A 22820-nucleotide genomic window follows, 5' to 3' on the forward strand; every position below is an offset into this window, starting at 1 on the left:
ATACCAACCGCGGAAAACGAATGGAAACGGTGTTTAATATTTCACTTCGGAGCATAGTGCACCGGCAACCACCGGGAGCCCCAAGATCCCCTATTCCTGCACGACAGGATCAAAACCACAGGTTTTATTTCTGTGCTGCACATTCGTTCTTCCTCTTTCTGGAGCGAGTTTGTGTGTGTGTTCCATGTTGTCCACCAACATTACCCAGATTCGCCTCGATCATTACAACTCTTCCGCCGACGAGCCCAGTGAAAACAAGTTTTTCGCGCTTCGTGTTCAATAATAATAATACTCGATTGGCGGCGGTACCCTTTCACCGACGACGAGACTTATTATGCTCGGAGGATACATTCGACGATCCTGTTGATGTTGGTGGCGGTGTGGTCGTTATTGTGGTAGCAGCAGCACATCGAACAAAAACCAGTTTTCTGATTTATAGCACAGTTCTTCGCACAGGAGATTGAAAGCTTTCATTCGAGTGCGGTTCGGACTTCAACGCAGGTATCAATCTTCTTCCTTCTCTGGGGTTTGTGTGTGGTTCTCCGCTCGTAAACTTGGGACCAAGAAACGGTACTTTCCTATCCGTACGTGCCAAAACTGGATTGCTCTGTGGAGATAAGAATTTGGTTTTTGATCTGAATTCTTGGAATGTCTTTTACTCCTTAAAGTTGCCTGATTAATTTGATCGAATGCAGCCAAAGCCGCTTTCCACAGATTCGTCTGTTTGTAATTATAAACCGCCTGAACGGCGATAAAAATGCTCCAATAACCGGTCGATGCTACGATTATTCCCATTGTATGGGTTCTTTGCTTGATTGCCCTCATAAAACCGATCTCTTTCTGGTGAGGAAATTAAATTACAACCGCCGTTGAAAGCAAATAGCTGGGAAAATATTTACGCTTTTAAGGATCTATTTATCTTAACCTTACGACCGAGAGCATCCCACGCTTGATCCAGCCGAACAGGTCATCCGAATTAATTTTACGATCTTTTTTTATACATCACTCGTATCTCTTCTTTCTCCAATTCTCCTGCATCTCTGCAGGACCTCCATCTCATTAGCTATTGACATCGAACCCGTTGCATAGTCATTATCTCTCCTCGAATTCAACCGGTCCGGTTTCGGAGCGAAGGATGACATCGAAGATTCCCACGATGCGTTACGAAAGGATGATAACCGAAAGAGCTACATTTAAATCCACTTAATTCTGGGGTTGTTTAAATTGCATTACATAGTATAGAATGTTCCCAAGGTCTCCGGCAAGTCAAGGCCACTAGAAGCCGGACCGTGTACGAGCAAGCATTCCCCGAATTCAACCGTCAGCGCTTTTTGACCTGGGGGTCCCGAGAATTCGCTGGACGACGCACGCGAAAAACAACAACAGCTCGCCGGAGTTGGATTACAGACAGCGCTCGCCATAACCCCTTAGCTGTTGGCATGAAAATACAGTGACACAGTTCCCTGCGCGTGCACCTTGGCAGATTAGGCCAGACTGTGACAGTTTAAAAACGAGGACGGCCCCAGTATCGCCGAGTAGTGCACATTCCTCTCCGCAATGCCACCGTTTGCTGCTCGCACAAGTGCTTCCGTTGCAATCAGCTGGATCAATTCCTGGAAAGTTGGAAAGGCAATTTCATTGTTGCTTGGGAGTTCTAAGACGACGACGACGACGGTGGGATCAATTTCACTGTCAGTGGCGACGGATGTTTAGCAGTGTGAAATTGAAGCTAGAATTTCCTTTGCAACTGCCATTCTCGGTCGGGATATGTTGGTGGTCGAACTGGTGGAGCAAAATACAATTCGGTGATTGGGCCGTTACTGGCGTCAACCTGATCCGCTGAGGTGGCACGGGAAATTTTTTGAAGCTTTTATTGCATTAGACGGACTGCGGGTTTTGTAGATTTCGGGCAGTTTCGAGTTTCTCCGTAAATAATGCTAAAAGGGTGGGGGAACCTATTCTGCGGTTTACGCTCCCTACTTTGAACCTATGGCTAATGGTCAGGTTTTAAGAGATTGAATTAATGACTTATTTTCGATTTCAGCAAAGTGCCCAAAAGTGGTCGAGATTGGATCTCGTAACCCTATGAGAAAAAATTCAGTACGAAATGGATCAAACTGAACGACTGTTGAGCCTAAATTGGATGGGTTTTGCATTTCGATGTTTCAAGTATGTTTCTTACCAGTGATTTGGATTTTTAAACATCACATTTGGTCACAAGAATATCTATGTTTTCAAGTCGTATACAGTACCCGTTCGATTTTGGCTATTAGTTCGAAAATTTAGTGTTGCCAAAATCGAACCGTGCCCAAAGCGAACGGATTTATTTTGAAATATAATTTATGATTTCGTTGACTTTGGACCACAGTGAGTTTTTTCTATGACATACACGTTATTAATAATTAATCATTTATTAAACATTGTAATCACAAGGAGCAAGCAAAAATACATTATTTACAAAATCCGTTCGATTTTGCCCCGGTGCCAAAATCTAACGGGTACTGTACTGTCATTTAATTTTGATGAAACTAGGAATTTACCAATGGATGTAGGACGTAGAAGCTACGATACAGTGCTGCCAATGTCAGGGTAGCCACTGAACCGGGAAAACCTGTAGAGCCGGGAATCGATAACAACCGGAAATAACCGGGAAGATGATTAACATATAATCTTTTTTTTTATAAATCTTCAAAGTCCGGTAGGTATGTTGAAATTTCTCTTAAAATGTTGAATTTAGCCACATAATCTTGAAAAGTTTTCTAAGACCAGAATTATGAAATTTTTAGTATGTCCTGGATCTTGAATTTCTGTGTACGGAATAAACCGGGAATCGAAATCAACCGGGAAAAACAAGGAAATAACAGTGAATTTGATTTGAACCTTCGAATATTTGTTTCCTAAGTACGAGACCCCAAAAATTAAGTCTAAAATCCAAACAAATTAGCAAATTCCCTTAAGTTTCATAAGTCCAAAATCTTGACATTTTTTTTTTAAATAAGTCCAATGTTAATCATATGATAACTTTCAGGAATTGACCATTTTCCCGGTGAATTCGAATTTCTGCAGAGTCACCTCTCACGGGTTGTCTCGTTCCGACTGGCCAACCACAAATCCTATCGGTTCCCTGTCTGTTTCGTTCGACAGTACATAGTCATACTTTTCAATAAGTGGCTCAATCTTAAACTTTGGTAATCCAATTGTGGTACAAATTTCAAATGATTTGACGAAGCGATTCTCGGCCGTCACCGAAATCACGAAGATTAGGCATAATAAGCTTCGAGTTTCCGTCTCTAACCTTAAGCAAGCTAATGAGATTGCTGTCTCCCAGCTCTTTACGCTCGAGTATAGAGTGTATATCCCAGCTCGTGATGTGGAGATTGAAGGTGTGGTTACCGAGGCGAGTCTGATCTCCGAGATCTTGGAGAAGCAGGCGGTTGGTCGTTTCAAGAACTCCTTGCTTCTCCCGGTGAAAATACTGGATGTCCAATAACTGGGCTCAGTATCTGCCAGCGAGGGTAAAAAGAGTTTTACCCCCACATACTCGTTTCGTGTGACCTTTTCTGGTTCACCCCTTCCTCACTACATCGAGCTGGGAAAACTTCGACTGCCTGTGCGCTTGTGCGTTCCCCGGGTCATGAACTGCCAAAACTGTAAGAAGTTGGGAGTTGGGACACTGTGGCAGCAAGGCACGCTGTTCCAAATGCGGGGAGAAGCATGAGGATGGCGCCTGTGCAGCTACTGTACTAAAATGCTACTCCTCATGGTCTCTCGTCGTGCCCGGTGTACAAACAACGCGGGTAGAAACTAGAACGCCATCTTAAGGAACGTTCCAGGCGGTCTTTTGCAGAAATGATTAAGGCAGCCAAGTCATCGACCAACGTCGCAAATCGCTTCGCTCTTTTGTCAGATGACGAGTCTGACTTGACTGAGGAGGGAATTCGATTCAGATTTCCGGAAGTTTCTTCATGGAAACGAAGACGTTTCTTCACGGTTAGTTGCTGATCAGGAACCTCAAATCAGCTTGCACAAATCAAGGAGTGGTGGAAAAAAGGAAGTTTCAACTCCTCCTGGTTTCCGAAGAACTGACTATACCCAGGATTTTCCACCACTCCCGGGGACATAAAAAACCCCTGATGTTCCATTTTTGAAGAACAGAAACCCTTTCTTCATCTGGGTTGTTTTCATTTGAATACATTGTGGACAGTATGGGGCTTCCCTTAGCTCCGTCGGTAAAGGCGCAGCTATAAAGCAAGACCATGCTGGAGGTGGCTGGGTTCGATTCCCGGTCCGGTCTAGGGATTTTTCAGGTTGGAAAACTTCTCGACTTCTCTGGGCATAGAGTATGATTGTACTTGCCACACAATTATACTAATGCAGAAATGGTACAGGCATCGAAAGCTCTCAATTAATAACTGTGGAAGTGCATCTAGAACACTAAGTTGAGAACACGCAATAAGCTAATATGCGATATGCAATAAGCTTGAAATGCGAAGAAGAAGAAGAAGAAGAAGAAGAAGAAGAAAAAGTGGACAGTATCCTCAAGAACCTCGATATTTCTGATCCTCTCAAAAGCATTGTTCTGGCAAAGCTTCCTTCTGTGAAGACCCTCTTGAAGCAATTGACATTGAAGTGGCCCCTCATTGCAGCAATCATTTCCTTCGATGGATAATTTTCCAAACGAGGTAGGGGATTTGATCACTGTTCTACAGTGGAATTGTCGAAGTCTCATTCCTAAATTAGAATCGTTCACAATAATGATTGTGATGCATTTGCTCTTTGTGAAACATGGCTCTCTTCAGATATCGAGCTTCCTTTTTATGATTTTAACATTATTCGACTGGATAGTGAGGATTCGCGTGAAGGAAGGGTACTTTTGGGGATCAAAAAGTGCCATTCCTTCTATAGAGTGAATCTTCCACAATTTCCAGGCATTGAAGTTATCGCATGTCAGGCTATTATTAAAGGTAAGCGCCTTTGCATTGCTTCTGTTTATATTCCTCCTAGAGCCGTTGTTAATCGAAAACAACTTTCAGATATCTGTTCGGTACTTCCTGCTCCACGGTTGATTATGGGAGATTTTAATTCCCAAGTTACAGGCTGGGGGGAACTGTATGATGACAACCGTTCTACTTTGATATATGATCTCTGCGACAGCTTCAATATGACAATTTTCTTAACAATGGAGAAGTAACACGTTTGGCTGGCCCATCATCGAATGGAAGTAGATTAGACCTCACACTTTGCTTTAATTCATTAACGTTGGATTGCACGTGGAATGTGATCCAGGATCCCCACGGTAGTGATCACCTGCCGATCAAAATTTCGATTACCAGTGGGTTCATTCTGTCGGAACCCGTTAATGTCGCGTACGATCTTACCCGTTATATCGATTGGACAAATTTCAAGTCTGTGATCGATGAAGCTCTAACGTCGGTAGAAGGGCTTCCACCGTTGGAGGAATATAAGTTCCTCTCCAATCTGAGCTTGGACAGCGCGCTTCAAGCTCAAACTCGGTCGGTTCCAGGAACGTCTTTTCGTAGGAAACCTCCTTCCCCTTGGTGGGACCAGCAATGCACAGAGGTTTATCGTGAAAAGTCCGACGCGTTTAGGCTTTTCCGGAAACGTGGAACACCCGAGTATTTCGAAGCGAACTCGGCTCTTGAATGCGAACTCAAGAGCCTCATCAAAGCCAAGAAACGCGGATACTGGAAGCAATTCGTGGACGGATTATCGCGCGAAACGTCGATGCGTAACCGGTCTTCAAATAACGAGAGCGAGGAGTACTCGGATCGTTGGATTCTCAAGTTCGCGCGAAAAGTATGTCCTGATTCTATGCTCGCGAAATTACGCATTCAATCGCGCTCCTTTCGTGTCGCAATTCGGCTCCGGGGGCTGATAGGATCAAGTTCAACTTGTTGAAGAACCTCCAAGACGTCGCTAAGAGGCACATCTTGAACTTGTTTTGTCAGTTCCTGGAGCTTAATATTGTTCCGGATGATTGGAGGCGGGTGAGAGTTATAGCCAACCCGCGTCAGATTACAACTCGTACCGACCCATCGCGATGTTTTCGTGCATTCGAATTTTTTTGGAGAAAATGATCCTTTTTTCGCCTGGACAAATGGGTACTCTCTGATACTCAATTTGGTTTCCGTAGGGGCAAGGGAACGAACGACTGTCTCGCGATACTCTCCACAGAAATTCAGTTGGCTTTTGCTGTGTTCTTGGGTATTAAGGGGGCTTTTGATTCAGTATCGGTTGAAGTCCTTTCAGACAAACTCTATGCTTGTGGCCTTTCTCCATTAATTAATAACTTTTTGTACAATTTGCTGTCAGAGAAACATATGAGCTTGTCTCATGCAAACTCCACAGTTTCTCGATTTAGTTACGTGGGTCTCCTCCAGGGCTCATGTTTAAGCCCCCTTTTGTATAATTTCTACACCAGAGAAATTGACAATTGTCTAAGAGACAAAGGGGTCGACCTGCAAGGACCCTTACAGAATACCTTAGACAGTTTGTCTACTTGGGCTATCCAGATAGGTATCGAATTCTCCACGGAGAAAACTGAGTTGGTCGTTTTTGCTAGGAAGCATAGCCCAGCCTCCCTTAGCTCAGTCGGTAAAGGCGCAGCTACAAAGCAAGACCATGCTGGAGGTGGCTGGGTTCGATTACCGGTCCGGTCTAGGAATTTTTCGGGTTGGAATTTTTTCTCGACTTCCCTGGGCATAGAAGTATGATTGGACTTGCCACACAATTATATCAATGCAAAAATGGTACAGGCATCGAAATCTCTCAATTAATAACTGTGGAAGTGCATCTAGAACACTAAGTTGAGAGTATACGATATGCAATAAGCTTGAAATGCGAAGAAGAAGAAAAGCCCTGCACAACCAAAGCCATGTCTTTCAAATACCTTGGGGTCTGGTTCGATTCCAAGTGCACCTGCAGATCCCACATTGAGTATCTGAGACGAAAATGCCAACAAAGGATCAATTTTCTCCGAACAATTAGCGGAACGTGGTGGGGTGCTCATCCGCAAGATCTTCTAACGTTGTACCGGACAACGATTTTATCGGTTTTAGAGTACGGTAGTTTTTGCTTCCAGTCGGCGGCTAAAACACATATCATCAAACTGGAACGTATTCAGTATCGTTGTCTTCGTATTGCGTTAGGATGCATGCACTCGACTCATACGATGAGTCTAGAAGTGTTGGCGGGTATGTTGCCACTATCGGATTGGTTCCAACTGAGGATCTGCGGATCAATACGTTGCCAGGATGGAGCGCCATGTCACACGTCAAATGGGACCCAACGATGGCTGATAGAAAACATGAAGTTTTGGCCGAAAGATTTGTGACCCCCTAGCAGTCCAGACCTTAACCCGTTGGATTATTCGATTTGGGCGTATGTTGAAGCACAAGCCTGCAAAACATCTTACCCTGGTGTGAAGACCCTGAAGTCTGTCATAACGCGCACATTGCATTCGGTGTCAGAGGACTACACAGATAAAAATTCTGAATTTTAATTGTGATGTAAACATTCATTCACGTAAACTTAAATTTAATTTCACACAACCGAGCAACTTGTAAACAATGTTGTTTACAAAGATGGGCTTTTGTATACAATATTTGCTACATTGCATGAATTGTGCTAGAACTTTACATGATATATAATGTAAACTTATATGATATATGACGCTCCATTTGTGTGCATCATATTGAACAGAAATTTACACTACTTTTCGAACTGTGTACGTTCGAAAGGCGTCTTCTAGCTTCCGGCGTCGTCTTGAGGTTTTCATTGATCAGAATGGAGGACACATCGAGTAAATTTGTTTGGCCACTGGAATAAATTTTCACACCAGAATTTCAGAATAAACCATTTAAACAGAGTGATTTTTTACCATATGTATGTATATTAATGTCTTCCTCTATTTGCTGCATAATTTTCTTCAGATTCGCGTCTTATTGTTTTTGGAATTTATTCACTCAGCAATATTTCAAATTGATCTGTGCGATTTAATTTCACATGTAAAGTGCATGGTTCTTAAAACAAAATATTGAAAATAATGGATTTAAGAAACAAATATTTGTAAAAACTGAAACGGAACTATTTTTATTCAAAATTCTCATGATATGAATTACAGAATTAACTTGGAATTCTGCTCTGAATTATCATGGAATTCTTCTGGAATTAATCAGAAAACACTCCGCGTAACAATTACCGTTGAATTCTTTTTGAAATTTCCTTGAAACCCTTTCTAAGAAATTGTTTGGAATCCGTCTTAGAATTCCCTAAAACCTATTCGGAGACTTTGATTTCATTGAAATCCTTTTCAAAATTTTTTTTTAACTCTATTCAAAACAGCATAAATCTTTGGAAATTTTATTTAGAAACCCATTGGAGTACAGGTATACCTCGATACAACGTAGCTGTCACTTTTGAGTTCCATCGTCGATTTCTCGCAAAACAACAATTGAACCACATAAATTAACATTACGATTAGATAGGGGATTGTCTCACCTGTCCGATAGTATTGTTACTTTGCGTGATTGAATGGTTGCTTGTGAGAAATCGACGATGGAAGTGAAAAGTGACAGCTATGTTATATCGAGGTATACCTGTATTTTAAAGAATTTCTTTCTAATTATTAGCAATTTTTTTGCAATAAATTTTGTGGAGCTCTTTGATGAATCTTTCACACTAGGGTTGAAATTATCGCCAGAACACTCTTAGAACTCTGTGCCTTGTTGAATTCTCATCATAATTCTCTTGGGATTCTTCAAAAATTACCTAACAATTTAATTTAGAACTTGCCATCTTCTCTACAGAAATCCCTCCAAATTCTTCTAACAATTTCTAAGCACTTCATGTCAGAATGATTCTGAAATTCTGCTCAGCACTTCTTCTTCGAAAACTAAGTGGGAATTCTCCTCAATAGTTGTTTGAAATCAACACTTTGAATACTTTTAAATTTTACTGAAAATTCAAGGGTTTGTCCGCAAGATTCTATCGATTTTTCTGTAATTTTTTTTAACCCTTAAAATGCTTCCAAGTCTCAGAGCCTTGACAATTGTGACTGCATGACTATTTAATAAATATGATATATATTTTTTCAAATCTGTGATCTTGAAATTTTTTTAAACTCTCACATTTTAACTATTTTTTTTTTCCAAATCTTGCATCACAAATATTGTTAGTAATCCCAAATTTTAAAGAAAAGTTCTATTTTCAGACTCTACACAAATTTCAAAGCCCTTGGGAATCTATCTTTTTAGTAAATAATTTTTCAGTATTAGTATTAGTCTATTGGTCGTGGGTATTAAATTTCATGAACCATGTTTAGTTTCACGTTGAGCGAGCTTAAAAGCCCAAGTAACATTTTAATAGTTGAAGAAGCTAATTTCAAATAACAGACTGTAGTGGTAATTTTTATACGATAGATGGAGTAGATGAAAGTATAGAGTTGATAGTTCCGTTAGAGTACCGCAGTGTGAAAATTGCATATCTACTATCTATATGTAATGTTCACACTGCCGTACTCTAACGGAACTATCAACTCTATACTTTCATCTACTCCATCTATCGTATAAAAATTACCACTACAGTCTGTTATTTGAAATTAGCATCTTCAACTATGTAAATCGTTGACTTCACGCATAAGTAATACTAAAACATATAGTCAAAGTTACATTTTAAGTTTTATGAAATACTACAAAGCAACTATAAAACAACATTCATACAACCCTGGTCAAAGCTATTTTGTCATTAATGCATCCATCAAAACCTCATTAAGACTAGAATATGTCTAGTTGGCCCACCCTGGAGAAGGTTCTGAAGGGTGTATTCTCGAAGCTCTTCAAGATTGATTTACTGCAAAAGGTTGTATGACGAACGCATTGTGAACCATTTGAAAACTGCAACAAAAGCTATTTAGCAACAGTAAAAACCCTTTCCGAGCCATTTCCCCTAGCCGCTTGCTAAATCCACTAGGAAAGCATCAATCAAGATAGAAAAGGATTTATGAATCCGATCTTATCAAAATAATTAAAATAGAAACTGATGGTATAAAAAACGTGTTGAATTTCCAAATTTATTACAATAGTTCTCATTAAGTGGCCTAGTTTTAAGTGCCTTATTGAATGTTATGTGAAATGTACGTGAAAACATCGAAGAAAATAGGTCCGTTTTCGTAAAAAGTCGATTTGAGTAATTATTTTTCTTTGAAAAAATAAATTGTTTTTCAGATCGAGCTAGGCTGAGTTTTTTTTTATAATCTTCGCATTAAAAAGTTTGCTCATTGCCTAATTTACCAAAATATAGTTGTATCCAAGAATATATAGATAGAAAATCGAAGACTGAAAAAAAAACAAGCAAACTAATTGTAACTTGGCGGTGGCATAAAAGTTGATTTCCATGGGTCATTTGTGAAAAAGTTGTTTTGCTTTTAAGAAATAATTAACAAATTCATAAGGTTTTAAAATGGCTTTTATGAAGAAAACTTGCTGGCTGAATTGTATTTATCTAAAACCAGTTTGCTTGATCCTAACCCGTTCAGATTTATGGCAGCATTTATGGAGGCAAAGTTGTCTGCAAAAGTTAAACGTCAAAGTTTGTTTTTCTTTCGATAGTTGTGCTGTGGGATCCAGGATTCTTCCAGGCGGTTTTCTCCCGATGGATTGGGAGCAGTTGCTCAGATAGTTTGCGATACTGTTTTACAACGTTTCGCATTTTGAACAGCTGGAAGCGCAATCGATCCCGAAAAAGATCCCCTTCTTGCGGATGGTTACAGAAGTGCACCATCCAACGTTGATTCTTTCACCGAATAAAATCGCTGCTATGGATCGGAAACCAGCTAATCTCCGCTAATTAACAGTTTCAGTTGTTTGCTGTCGGTTGTCATCTATTCGCAAGATCTGGAGAAGGCTGGTTGTTTTTAAACTTTTGACAATGTTTTATGAATTCGAGGGCCACGCTTACTTTACTCTTCTCCACCAGATGGTCAGTCTTTGATGGTGTGCTGGTTCTTCTAAAGAAGTAAATTTTGCTGAAATCTACTTGAATTTTTCATCCTGGACGGCTCCTTCGAGATTTCCTTTTCATAAATTTGGCTTTTAGTAACTATGAGGAACCATCTTTTAAGCTCAATTTGTAAACAGAGTAAGTGGAGAGTTTACGATGCACTTTAAAAAGCCTAAAAAGCAACAATAAATGCTTTTTGCTCTAATGAAAAACCTGGTTGCTTTTATAATAATAGAATACGTTTATAAAGTATATTATCAAGACATTAATAAACAATTGCTAATGACGTTTATGCTTGAATTCCAGAACAGCTTTAAGGAGGGATTGAAAACTATTTTAAATTTATTTTTTAAACAAGACAGTTTTTGATTTTCTTGCCGGGCTATAAAAGGTTTTTAAAACAGCAAAAAGCTGAATTACTTAGCAGGAATGTTTTACACTTTGACATGCTGTATTTAAACTCAATGGATTGTTCATTGCCGTTATAAAACCATCATAAATCGGAGTGGATGCCAAATGGTTACTGAATTGTTACTTGGGAGGTAAATTTTTATGTTAGTATAGACAATGGAGTGAATACACATTTTCTTTATCCGATATCACTATCAATTTGCTCTAATTCTCATTTGTATCAAGTTCATTTTCCTGAAACATTTTTCAATTAAATCCCTTATTCTTCACAATTCTGTCTTGTAACCTATTCATCTAGATAGCATTTGGCCTAGTGACCTTAATCTCTGTCATTCAATAAATTCTAAGGCTTTGAAATTATAAGATGTATCGAGCATAAAAAGTGGTAGAATTCCATTTATAAAAGTATCTCGAAAGATCAATAAATTGTTTTGAATACATTAAGTGACTTATAGAGTTGAATTTTTCCTATAGCTTTAGAAAATACTTTCTGTAATTTGGCTTTGTTTTCCCACACATAATCACTGAAAATTTACAGTTGGCCACGTTTTAAAAAATGCGTACAATTTCGTTTTTGTTGAACATCAACAACTGAGAAATTTTTAAGATTTTAACCGACAAAACCGGAAATTTCAAATTGAAAAGTCTCTTGCCACCCTGTAATTATTTATTGTGGTCAATCAGTCGGTCGGTATATTGAATATTTTTCAAAAAATCATCACTCAAAAACGTCACTTCCAATCAAAATTACGTCTGAGACAAAGCTGTAGGAGAAAAAAAAAATCTTTTCTGGAAAAATATAAACGGTACAAAAATCAAGTAATTTTGGTTGAAAATAAAACAATTTTATAACAAAAAAATGAGTTTCTGCAATATGTTTTCAATATTTTTCATTTATATTTGTTTCTTTTTTTTAACCATAAATTCAACGTGTAGCAATCAATTTTAGGTTTTATTCTGTGTTCCAGCTCACTAAATTGCAATTTATTCTAAATTATCATTATTATCATTATCACTGCATCAATTTCTTATGACACTTCCTAAAGCTATTAGTGCAAGCAGGTTTAAATAAAAAAAATGTGATCCCTTCAATAATAGCCGCAAAAGGCAATGACTTTCTCACGTTCGCGCCAACCTCCTCTGGTCCATAGTTGCATCGAATAGAAAGCAACGGATATTTCTCGCAAACAATTAATCGCCCACAGCCCCCGGGAAGAGAAAGCCCAAGTTTTTTTTTCTTGTTCCAAACCCACCGGAGAATTCCCTCGAAGAAAATAACCTGTGTGCAAACACCGGATAATCTCTGTCCTCGAAAGCGAAATAACAGCCAGTGCAAAACTCCCCGACATTCAATTCAATAAAGGTCTGATCCCGAAGCGCTGGGAAAACCGTCAGTGGCAGGTTGCTCCTCGGTGCCATCCATTAGATCAATTTACGGAAGATTTTATAGCAATTTTTCATTTTGGTTTCTTCGCAACAATAAGAATGTTCGATTATTACCAATTTCGTTGTTGTAGTTGCCCTGTGCCTTACAGGAAAAAAAAAAGAACAAAGTGTCTCGTTTCATGACTTGAAGATTTGTTCAGTTCTTTTTTTTTGCCAGAATCTTCTATTGAAAGCTATCTTTTTAAAAGAAGGCTCAAGAAAGGGAAAAAAAAGCGAACGGATCACCTCCAGCCAAGAAGTCCTTAAAGGCATTCCGCAAAAATTCGAGGAAGGTCCCTTGGTTTCGATTTTTCTGTTTTCAATCGGATCCTCTGGGAACCGAAAAAGGACGACTCTCCGGATTCGAAAACATATGATTTTTGTTGTTGCACCCTGAGCTGACGACGACGACGACGACGACGCTCGTCAGCTGATTTGGCTTATGGGAAATCACCTGACTGCGGCTGCCCCCGCTTTTTCCTGTCCTCTTTGAGTGTCGTATCAAATTTGGGAATCTCGATTTTTTTCGTTCTTTTCGTTGAGAAAAAGAAGCTGAAAAGAAGAATGGGCAGAAATTTAAAGGTCTTCAATAGATCATACGGATCGGAGATTTGGTGGTTGGTGCATTATTGTTGAGGGTGGTGGAAAATTGAGACTCTGTGAGCGGTAATAAAATAAAAAAAGGATATTTGACAGACAATTTATTGCGTAAATTTGAGGACTGTGAGAGTTGCTGGGAAAGGTGATCAACAACGATTAAATGAGGTTGTTGTTATATTTTTACGGGCCACTGAAAAGGCTTTTTTCATTGTCTAATTACAGGTTTAGGTCGAAAGACAAAATGTCGAAAATAAACATGAAATTTACCTAAATAATTTAATTTGCCTAATAATGAAATAGACTTACCGCCACGATTAACGCTGGTACCCACCTTTATGCCACGTACTTTCCAATTCGAATCTATGACAAAAGGTCGAAATGCATAAAGCTGATGTTTTTTTTTATTAATTTATTTGATAAGGCTCAACCCAATTAACTTTACAGAGCCGAGGATTCTTGTTCACTATACAATACATCTTAAAACTATAGTCAAAAGGTACAATACAATAAACATTTTATCTTCCGCAATCCAATAAGATTTGCCAACGGGGGTCAGAGCGCTACCATTGCAGCAATGGACGCAAAACGTGGTCATCAGTCACACGTTCATCACGAAACGATTGCTCTGCAAAGTCGACGACGCATCGACTGAAAGAGCTGCTGATGAAGAACAATGAGGAGGACCACACAATGGTTGCTGCCGAGTAAACAGACGATCGCGTGACACACAACGAGAGTGGCCTGCTTCTGTCGACAGCCGAGTGAACACTCTAAAGCTGATGTAAAAATTCTGAAATTAAAAATTCGGAAGAGTCATATGAACATATGATTTTATAATATTTTGCTCGTACTTTGAAACATGGATTTCTTAAAATAATATCATTTTAAGGATTTCGACCTTTTGTCTTTCGACCTTTTCTCTTTCACGCTATTGTCCTGTCGACTTTTTGTCATAGGTTCGAATTGGAAAGTACATTGCAATTAGGTGAGTACCAGTGTTCATCGTCGCGTGAAGTCTATTGCAATATTAGGCAAATTATATTATTAAGGTAAATGTCATGCTTATGTACGACTAATCTGTAGTAATTTACGATACTATCTGTGTATTGTCGGTCGCTACAGTTGAAAACTGGAATAACGATTCTATTCTCGTTCTATACGTTATACTTAGTGTAGGAAGAAGTGTGCTGTAATCGCACAATTATGCGCTATGCAGCGCACTACTTCCGACACTATGTATTGCGAATATAACGAGAGTAAAATTGATTTTCGCTAGCCGGTTATGCCAGTTTTCAACTGTAGCGACAATAATTTACAATTCTACCTGTGCATTGTTGTATGACTTCTGTCTAGGTAATATACTTCACATTTATATCTAAAAAAAAAATAACTGAAAAACAACAATGAAACGCTCGATTCAACCTGCAAATGACCAAAACCTTTGGTCAACAAAATAAACAAAAAGCAACAACTGGAAATGATTTACTTACACTAATTTTATCTCACTTCTTCCTCGTTTCGTCTCGTTTCAGGTATGTCCCTTCTTCACCCGATAGAGCGGTGACGACCACAAGCCCCGGCCAACTGAAGTGAAGGTGATTTTGCAATTTTCTTCGTTTCTGGTCGGTTGTTTAGCATGCAAATTCGAAAACCATTTCCATGTCATTATCAGCTGGATGCCGCTGCCGCCGTGGCTTTGATCTTGAAAGACCATTCCGAGCTCGGGTGTTTCGTTTTCGGACTTTTTTGGTTTTGTTTGGCTCCTATGCCGGTCAGATATTTGCGAAAAATATTAACCTGGACAATGGCCGGCTGGTTTGCCGCTCAGCGGTTGTTTCTTTTTTTGCCAACAATGAATAGGGTACAGGTTGTTCTTGGATTTAAAGGTGCGCATTGTTGTGCGGACCGGGATTTAAATGACCATTTAAATGGATGCATTCAGAACTTTTTTTCGAACAGGATAGCCTACAACTTTTCCAGTAGAATACCTGTGCTGGACGATTTGTTCATTTTATGGCCGTTTTTCTTCTCAGAGCTGTCAATTCAAAGTAAAATTAAAATTTAAAATTTAAATTTTCAGTTTGGTTTCGAATTTCAATGTCATTTTAATTTTCAGTTTTCAATTTCCAGTTTCAGTTTAAATTTTCAATTCTCAGCCTCATCTGCTTATCTTAACTTTCGGGCTAAGACCTGGTTGTTCTTTACTATACAGTAATGACCCATTTTCCCTCATGCTCATGAGCTTTTTCAGTGGTATTATTGCACCAAAGTATACCTTGAACATCCGTCTTGAGAATTAATTAGAAAAATAAGTGGAGGTTTGTGTCTAAAGCACGACCGCATTGTTGACGTAGAACTACGAGATTATTTTATTGATAGATAGACGATAGATTTAACTCATTTCTCCATTACATATATTTTATTTAAATAAATAAATACTGGGTTGAGGGGGAGCATCAGGGTATCATTTGGTCTGTAACTGGACGATTGGAGTGGTATGACAATCGGAGTCTATCATTTACTTTATTCTACCGATTCGATTGTGGTCGTGTGAATCCTACGAAAAAGTGACTCACTCAGGGTGGCCAGCGTACCGGGAAAACCGGGAATACCGGGAAATATCCGGGAATTTGAAAAGTAACCGGGAAAAACCCGGGAATTCGACGAGATAACCGGGAAAAATAAATTTATCATACCATAGGAACAAATTTGTATACCAGAATTTTAGAATAAAACATTAAAACAGAGTGATTCTTTACCAAATGAATGTCTAGCTCTATTTGCTGCATAATTTACTTCAGTTTCCCGTCTTACTGTTTTTAGTGTTTAATCAATCAGCAATAATTCAAATTGATTTTTGTCGTTTCAATTTCAGATGTAAAAGTGCATGGGCATTAAAAGAAAATATTGAAGATGCTAGACTTTGGAAAAAAATATTCTTAAAAACTGAATCTGAACTATTCTTTTCCAAGGTTTTAATTTTTTGTTTTTAATTTGAAATCAACCATGCAATTTTATTCAAAAATCTCATGATATGAATTCCAGAATTAACTTGGAATTCTGTTCTGAAATATATATATATGTATTTTTTTAAATTAACCAGAAAACACTCCGCTTAGTAAGTATCGTTGAATTCTGTTTTGATTTTTCTTGAAACCCTTGTAAGAATTTGATTAGATTCTTCTTAGAATTCCCTTGAGCCTATTCGGAGACTTTAATTGCTATGAAATTATTTTCAAAATTTTCTTTTAACTCTATTCAAAACAGCAGAAATCTTTGGAGTATTTTAAAGAATTTCTTTCTAATTATCAGCATTTTTTTGCAAACAATTTTATTAGAGCTCTGTGATGAATCTTTCGCACTAGGGTTGGAATTATCACCAGAACACTCTCAGTCCGCATCGTGCTCTCTTGCCGTGCGGATCTATTTGCTTTTTGCTGAAGGAAGTGTTACTACTACCTAAAGCTACAACAAATTTAAACAGCACTTTTCAGTGCTCAACCTGTAAAAATTTTCTACCTTGTTCAACTCTTATTCCTCTTCGATCCTTGTTTGGACCCTACCCGAGGTAATCCTTCTTGGATATCGATTTGGAAAATTCCTCTTCGATCCTTCAGATTCTTATAGTAATCTGCTTGGAAGTCGATTTGGATAAAAATTTACTGCCGCCATGGCGCCTAAACGCAAAAGAAAGGGGCAAACTCTTGACCCCCCTTCTGATGAAATTAATTTGAGTAATCAATTTGATTTGCTCACGGATGATGAGAATGATCCATCATCCAAGAAAAATTCTAGTAAACTTTCCCGGCTTAATGCCAAGAAGGAAAAGATTCCCCCTATTGTGATAACCACTACCGATTTCCATGCTCTTCGCATGGAACTTTTGAATTTCGTGAAAGTTAAGTTTTCACTACAAATTGGACGTCGGGGTGAATGCCGTGTATTGGCTGAAACCTTGGACGGATTTAAATGTCTTCTCAAGTATCTTACTGAGAAGAAGCACAAATTTTTTACTTACGACACCAAAACTGAACGTGTGTTCAAGGTTGTCATGAAAGGACTGCCCAGTGGTGAATCCCTGGATCAGATCAAAGATGAACTGGCAAAATTACTTGGAGTTGTGCCACTCCAAGTAATCAAAATGAAAATGAAATCCCGTCCTGGCGTTTCGCGCAACGGGATTTCTAATGATTTTTATTTAGTTCACTTCAACTCTAGTGAACTAAACAACCTTAAGGCCTTAGAAAAAGCTAGCCTTATGCTCCATGTCCGAGTGAAGTGGGAACACTTCAGGAAGACTGGAGGAAATTTCCAAAACCTCACCCAGTGCCGTAAGTGCCAGGGATGGGGTCACGGAACTAAAAATTGCTACATGCCAGCTAAATGCATGAATTGTGGTGATTCCTCTCACGCAAAGGACGACTGTCCTGTGAAGGAAGATCCTAAGAAATTTAAATGTTCAAATTGTGGTGAAAACCACAAATCCAATTTTTGGGAATGTAAGACTCGCAAAGCGATCCTACAATCTCGTTCTAACCGTCAGGTAGGAAACGCTCCACGTTTCCGACCAGGTACAAATTCCTCTGCTGTTAACAACGGTCAGCGAGGAACAAATTCTACATTCGTACCCGTAGGTACAAATATCTCCCCTGCTTCAAATGTTTCATCTGTACCTACTCCCCTCGCTGCTAACAATGTTCAGCGAGTTAATGGAGCTACCTATGCTTCTATTGCAGCGGGTAGAAATCAAAATACTAACCAACGTTCTAATGGAAATTTTGACAATTTTGACTTAGGAAGCATTACTGCCCCCAAAATGGAATTTTTACAGAATTCATTAATTGACATGATTTCTGATATGCTTAAATCTAACTCCATGTTTGATGCTATTCAAACTGGAGTAAAATTTGCAAATAATATTGTCATGACTTTAAAATTCAGTAATGGATTTTAAAGCATTAAATATTGTAAATTGGAATGCTCGATCTCTTAAAGATAATGAAGACGAGCTATTTAACTTTTTAAGAGTTCATAACGTGCATATTGCCGTTATAACTGAAACGTTCCTTAAACCTGCCCATAAGGTTAAGAAGGACGCAAATTACTTGACTTATAGAAATGATCGTCTTGATGGACCCTGTGGTGGCGTTGCCATCATTATTCATAGACGAATCAAACATAAAATTCTTTCTTCATTTGAAACCAAAGTTTTTGAAACTTTGGGGGTTTCTGTTGAAACAAAATTTGGACAACTTACGTTTATAGCTGCCTATTTGCCATTCCAATGCGTAGGCCAGCAAAAGAATTTTCTCAAGGGTGACCTCCAGAAACTTACCCGTCATAGGTCTAAATTCTTCATTATTGGTGATTTTAATGCAAAACACCGCTCATGGAATAATGCTCAAAGCAATTCCAATGGTAATATTCTGTTTGATGATTGTTCTGCAGGTTATTACACTATTCAATATCCAAACAGCCCAACATGCTTTTCTTCTGCAAGAAATCCCTCAACTATTGATTTGGTCTTAACTGATTCATGTCATCTTTGTAGCCAATTGGTTACCCATGCTGACTTCGGTTCTGATCACCTTCCAGTAACTTTTGAAATATCCCAAGAAATAATTTGTAATCCCAACAGCTCTACTTTCAATTACCATAGAGCTGATTGGGAGCAGTATCGAACATTTATGGAATATAACTTCGATCCAAACATTCCTTTGCAAACCAAAGATGAAATTAATTATGCTCTTGAATCTCTGACTACTTCTATAGCTGAAGCAAGAGCTGCCTCAGTACCAAAATGCGAGGTTAAATTCGATTCAATTATAATAGACGATGATCTTCAGCTCTTGATCCGTCTTAAAAATGTCCGTAGGAGACAATATCAAAGAACACGCGATCCTGCCATGAAAGTTATCTGGCGGGATTTGCAAAAACAAATTAAAAAGCGATTCTCTGCCCTGAGGAACAAAACTTTTGAAAATAATATTTCTAAATTAGACCCGAGTTCCAAACCCTTTTGGAAACTCACAAAAATTTTGAAAAAACCTCAAAAGCCTATTCCAGCGCTTAAAGAAGGTGGTAAAATTTTGATCACAAATTTGGAAAAAGCTCAGAAACTTGCTAAGCAATTCGAGAGTTCCCATAATTTCAGTTTGGGTCTTACTAGTCCTATTGAGAATCAGGTTGCTCGGGATTATCTGAATATTTTCTCTCGGGGAAATATTTTTGATGATTCCTGGGGGACTGATTTGGACGAAGAAAGGTCTATAACTAAAAATTTTCAAAATATGAAAGCTCCAGGTGATGATGGAATTTTCTATATCCTCATCAAAAAACTCCCAGAGAGTACCTTGTCTTTCTTGGTAAAATTATTTAACAGATGTTTCCATTTGGCATACTTTCCTGATAAATGGAAAAATGCAAAAGTTGTTCCAATTTTGAAGCCGGATAAAAATCCAGCTGAAGCTTCTAGCTACCGTCCAATAAGTTTGCTTTCTTCAATAAGTAAACTTTTTGAAAAGATAATTTTGAATAGAATGATGCTTCACATCAATACGAACTCAATTTTTGCAGATGAGCAATTTGGATTTCGCCATGGGCATTCAACTACTCATCAACTCTTAAGAGTTAACAATTTAATTCGTTCAAACAAATCTGAAGGCCACTCAACTGGAGTTGCTCTTCTAGACATAGAAAAAGCATTCGACAGTGTTTGGCATGAAGGTTTGATTGCTAAATTGAAAAAGTTTAATTTTCCACTTTATATTATGAAATTAGTTCAAAATTATTTAACTGACAGAACTCTTCAAGTAAATTATCAAAATTCCAAATCTAATCGACTACCTGTTAGGGCAGGAGTTCCTCAGGGTAGCATTCTTGGGCCTATATTGTATAACATTTTCACTTCGGACCTCCCTGATTTGCCTCAGGGTTGCCACAAATCTTTGTTCGCTGATGACACAGGCATTTCCGCTAAAGGAAGAAGTCTTCGTGTTATTTGCAGCAGACTGCAGAAAAGTTTAGATATTTTCTCTTCTTATTTACAAAAATGGAAGATTTCTCCCAACGCTTCCAAAACTCAGCTTATAATATTTCCACATAAGCCTAGGGCTTCCTTTTTGAAACCTAGTAGTAGTCACATAGTCACTATGAACGGAGTTCCAATTTCCTGGTCAAACCAAGTGAAATATCTTGGATTAATACTTGACCAAAAATTAACTTTTAAAGATCACATTGAGGGCATTCAAGCCAAATGTAACAAATATATAAAATGTTTGTATCCTCTTATAAACAGGAAATCCAAACTTTGCCTGACGAATAAACTTCTAATATTTAAACAAGTTTTTAGACCGGCCATGCTTTACGCTGTGCCAATATGGTCTAGTTGCTGCACTACCAGGAAAAAAGCACTTCAAAGGATTCAGAACAAAATTCTGAAAATGATTTTGAAGTTGCCTCCCTGGTACAGTACAACCGAAGTACATAGAATTTCGAATGTTGAGACTTTAGCACAAATGTCCAACAAAATAATTAATAATTTCAGGCAAAAATCGTTGCAATCCTCAATTGCAACGATTAATTCCCTTTATACTTAGATAAGATTTAGTTTTAGTTTTTAGTTTTAAGATATCAATTGTTATACTGACATGCAGGTTAAAAAACCTGTTTAAAATACTGTATTGCCAAGACATGAACAATGTAAAAACACTTAGATATATATCATAACAATTAAGGCTGGTACGTTACTGCAGTAACTGGAGCACCTAGGTTAAAATGAAATGTAATTTATTTTGAATTTGAAACAAATAAAGATTTAAAAAAAAAAAAACCAGAACACTCTTAGAGCTCTTTTTCTTGTTCAATTCTCATCATAATTCTATTGAAATTCTTCTTAACATTCATCTGTCATTTTCCACGTGATCCCCATAAAAATCTCTTCGGAATTACGTAGGAATTTTCCTTAAAGTTTTCTTTTCACAACTCCTTTTGAAATCTTCCAAAATTATCTAAGAATTCAATTTAGATCTTTTTAGAGCAGCCTTCTCCACAAAAATCTCTCCAAATTCATCTAACAATTTCTAAGGACTTCATGTCAGAATTATTCTGGAATTCTGCTCAAAACTTCTCCTTCGAAAATTACGTCAATATTTGTTTGAAATCAACACGTTGACTACTTTTAAATTTTACTAAAATTTCCAGGGTTTGTCCGCAAGATTCTATAGATTGTTCTTTTATTTGTTATAACCTTTCAAATGCTCCCTAGTCTCAGAGCCTTGACAATTATGACTCCATTATGATTTTTTTATTCAAATCTGTGATCTTGATTTTTTTTTTAAATCTTTAAATATTTTTTTTCTCCAAATATTACATCACGAAAATTTTGAAGAAAAGTTCTAGTTTCAGACTCTACACAAATATCAAAGCCCCAGAATCTTGAATCTTAGTGAATCACTTTTTTTTATTCTTCAGTAATGTTCTTCAAGTATTGGTCTATTGGATGTGGGTATTAAATTTCATGAACCATGTTTAGTTTCACATTGAGCGAGTTCCAATGTCAGTTGATTGTAAATATTATTTTTTTTTCGTGTTTAACTTTGTACATCAGCCCGAGTACTAAAAGGTTAATATTTATGTTAGTATAGTCAACGAAGTGAAGACACATTTTCTTTATCCGATATCCCTAACAATTTATTCTAATTCTCATTGGTATCAAGTTCATTTTTTCTGAAACATTATTTTGTGAATAGTTCTCCAATCAAAGTTCAGAACAGGAAAAGCATGACAATTATTATTGTCGGCTACGCCCATCTTCTCCGTTATGGGGAAATGAAGGATAAAGATCAATGATTTGTTTGGAATACATTAAGTGACTCATAGAGTTCAATTTTTACTTTCAGCTTAAAAAAAACTTTCTTTTGCTTTTATTTTTTCCACAAATAACTACCGAAAATTTACAGTTGGCCGCCATTTAAAAAATGCGTTCAATACCGTTTTTGGGCGTGTATGTGTGTATTCCATCTAACCCCCACTGGCCGGCAGTGGTATTATGGAAGAAATTTGATTACAACAATCCTTGATGTTATAATTTGAAGTAAGTTTAGTCCGGGAGTTAGAAAGCGATAGCTCTACTGCAGATTCAGCAACCCATTACAGAATGTCTGGTAATGCGTTCAATATCGTTTTTTGTTGAATATTAATAACCGGGAATTTTTAAAGATTTGAACCGGAAAACCCGGGAAAAAACCGGGAATTTTAAAATTAAAATTCACTGGCCACCCTGCTCATCACTCTCTGAATAAGATTCGTGTTCAGTGAATGTAGACTGCTTAAGTAAGCCTTTTGAATCAAATGAAACTGCAGTG

General features: G+C 37.9%; 1 protein-coding gene across 1 annotated transcript in view; it reads left to right on the forward strand.

Annotated features, from left to right (window-relative positions):
* LOC135709122 (uncharacterized) overlaps window positions 1–15048 on the forward strand; it is a 287841-nt gene extending 272793 nt beyond the window's left edge. Inside the window, exon 3 of the mRNA XM_065231326.1 lies at window positions 14988–15048. Within this exon, the coding sequence (XP_065087398.1) occupies window positions 14988–15048 (61 nt within the window). The remainder of the gene's footprint in view (window positions 1–14987) is intronic.
* Window positions 15049–22820: the final 7772 nt, after the last annotated feature.

This window comes from Ochlerotatus camptorhynchus, unplaced genomic scaffold (assembly GCF_037179485.1).
Source record: "Ochlerotatus camptorhynchus isolate MF236.1 unplaced genomic scaffold, CSIRO-AGI_Acam_v1.1 ptg000350l, whole genome shotgun sequence".
In the NCBI taxonomy this organism is placed as follows: domain Eukaryota; kingdom Metazoa; phylum Arthropoda; class Insecta; order Diptera; family Culicidae; genus Ochlerotatus; species Ochlerotatus camptorhynchus.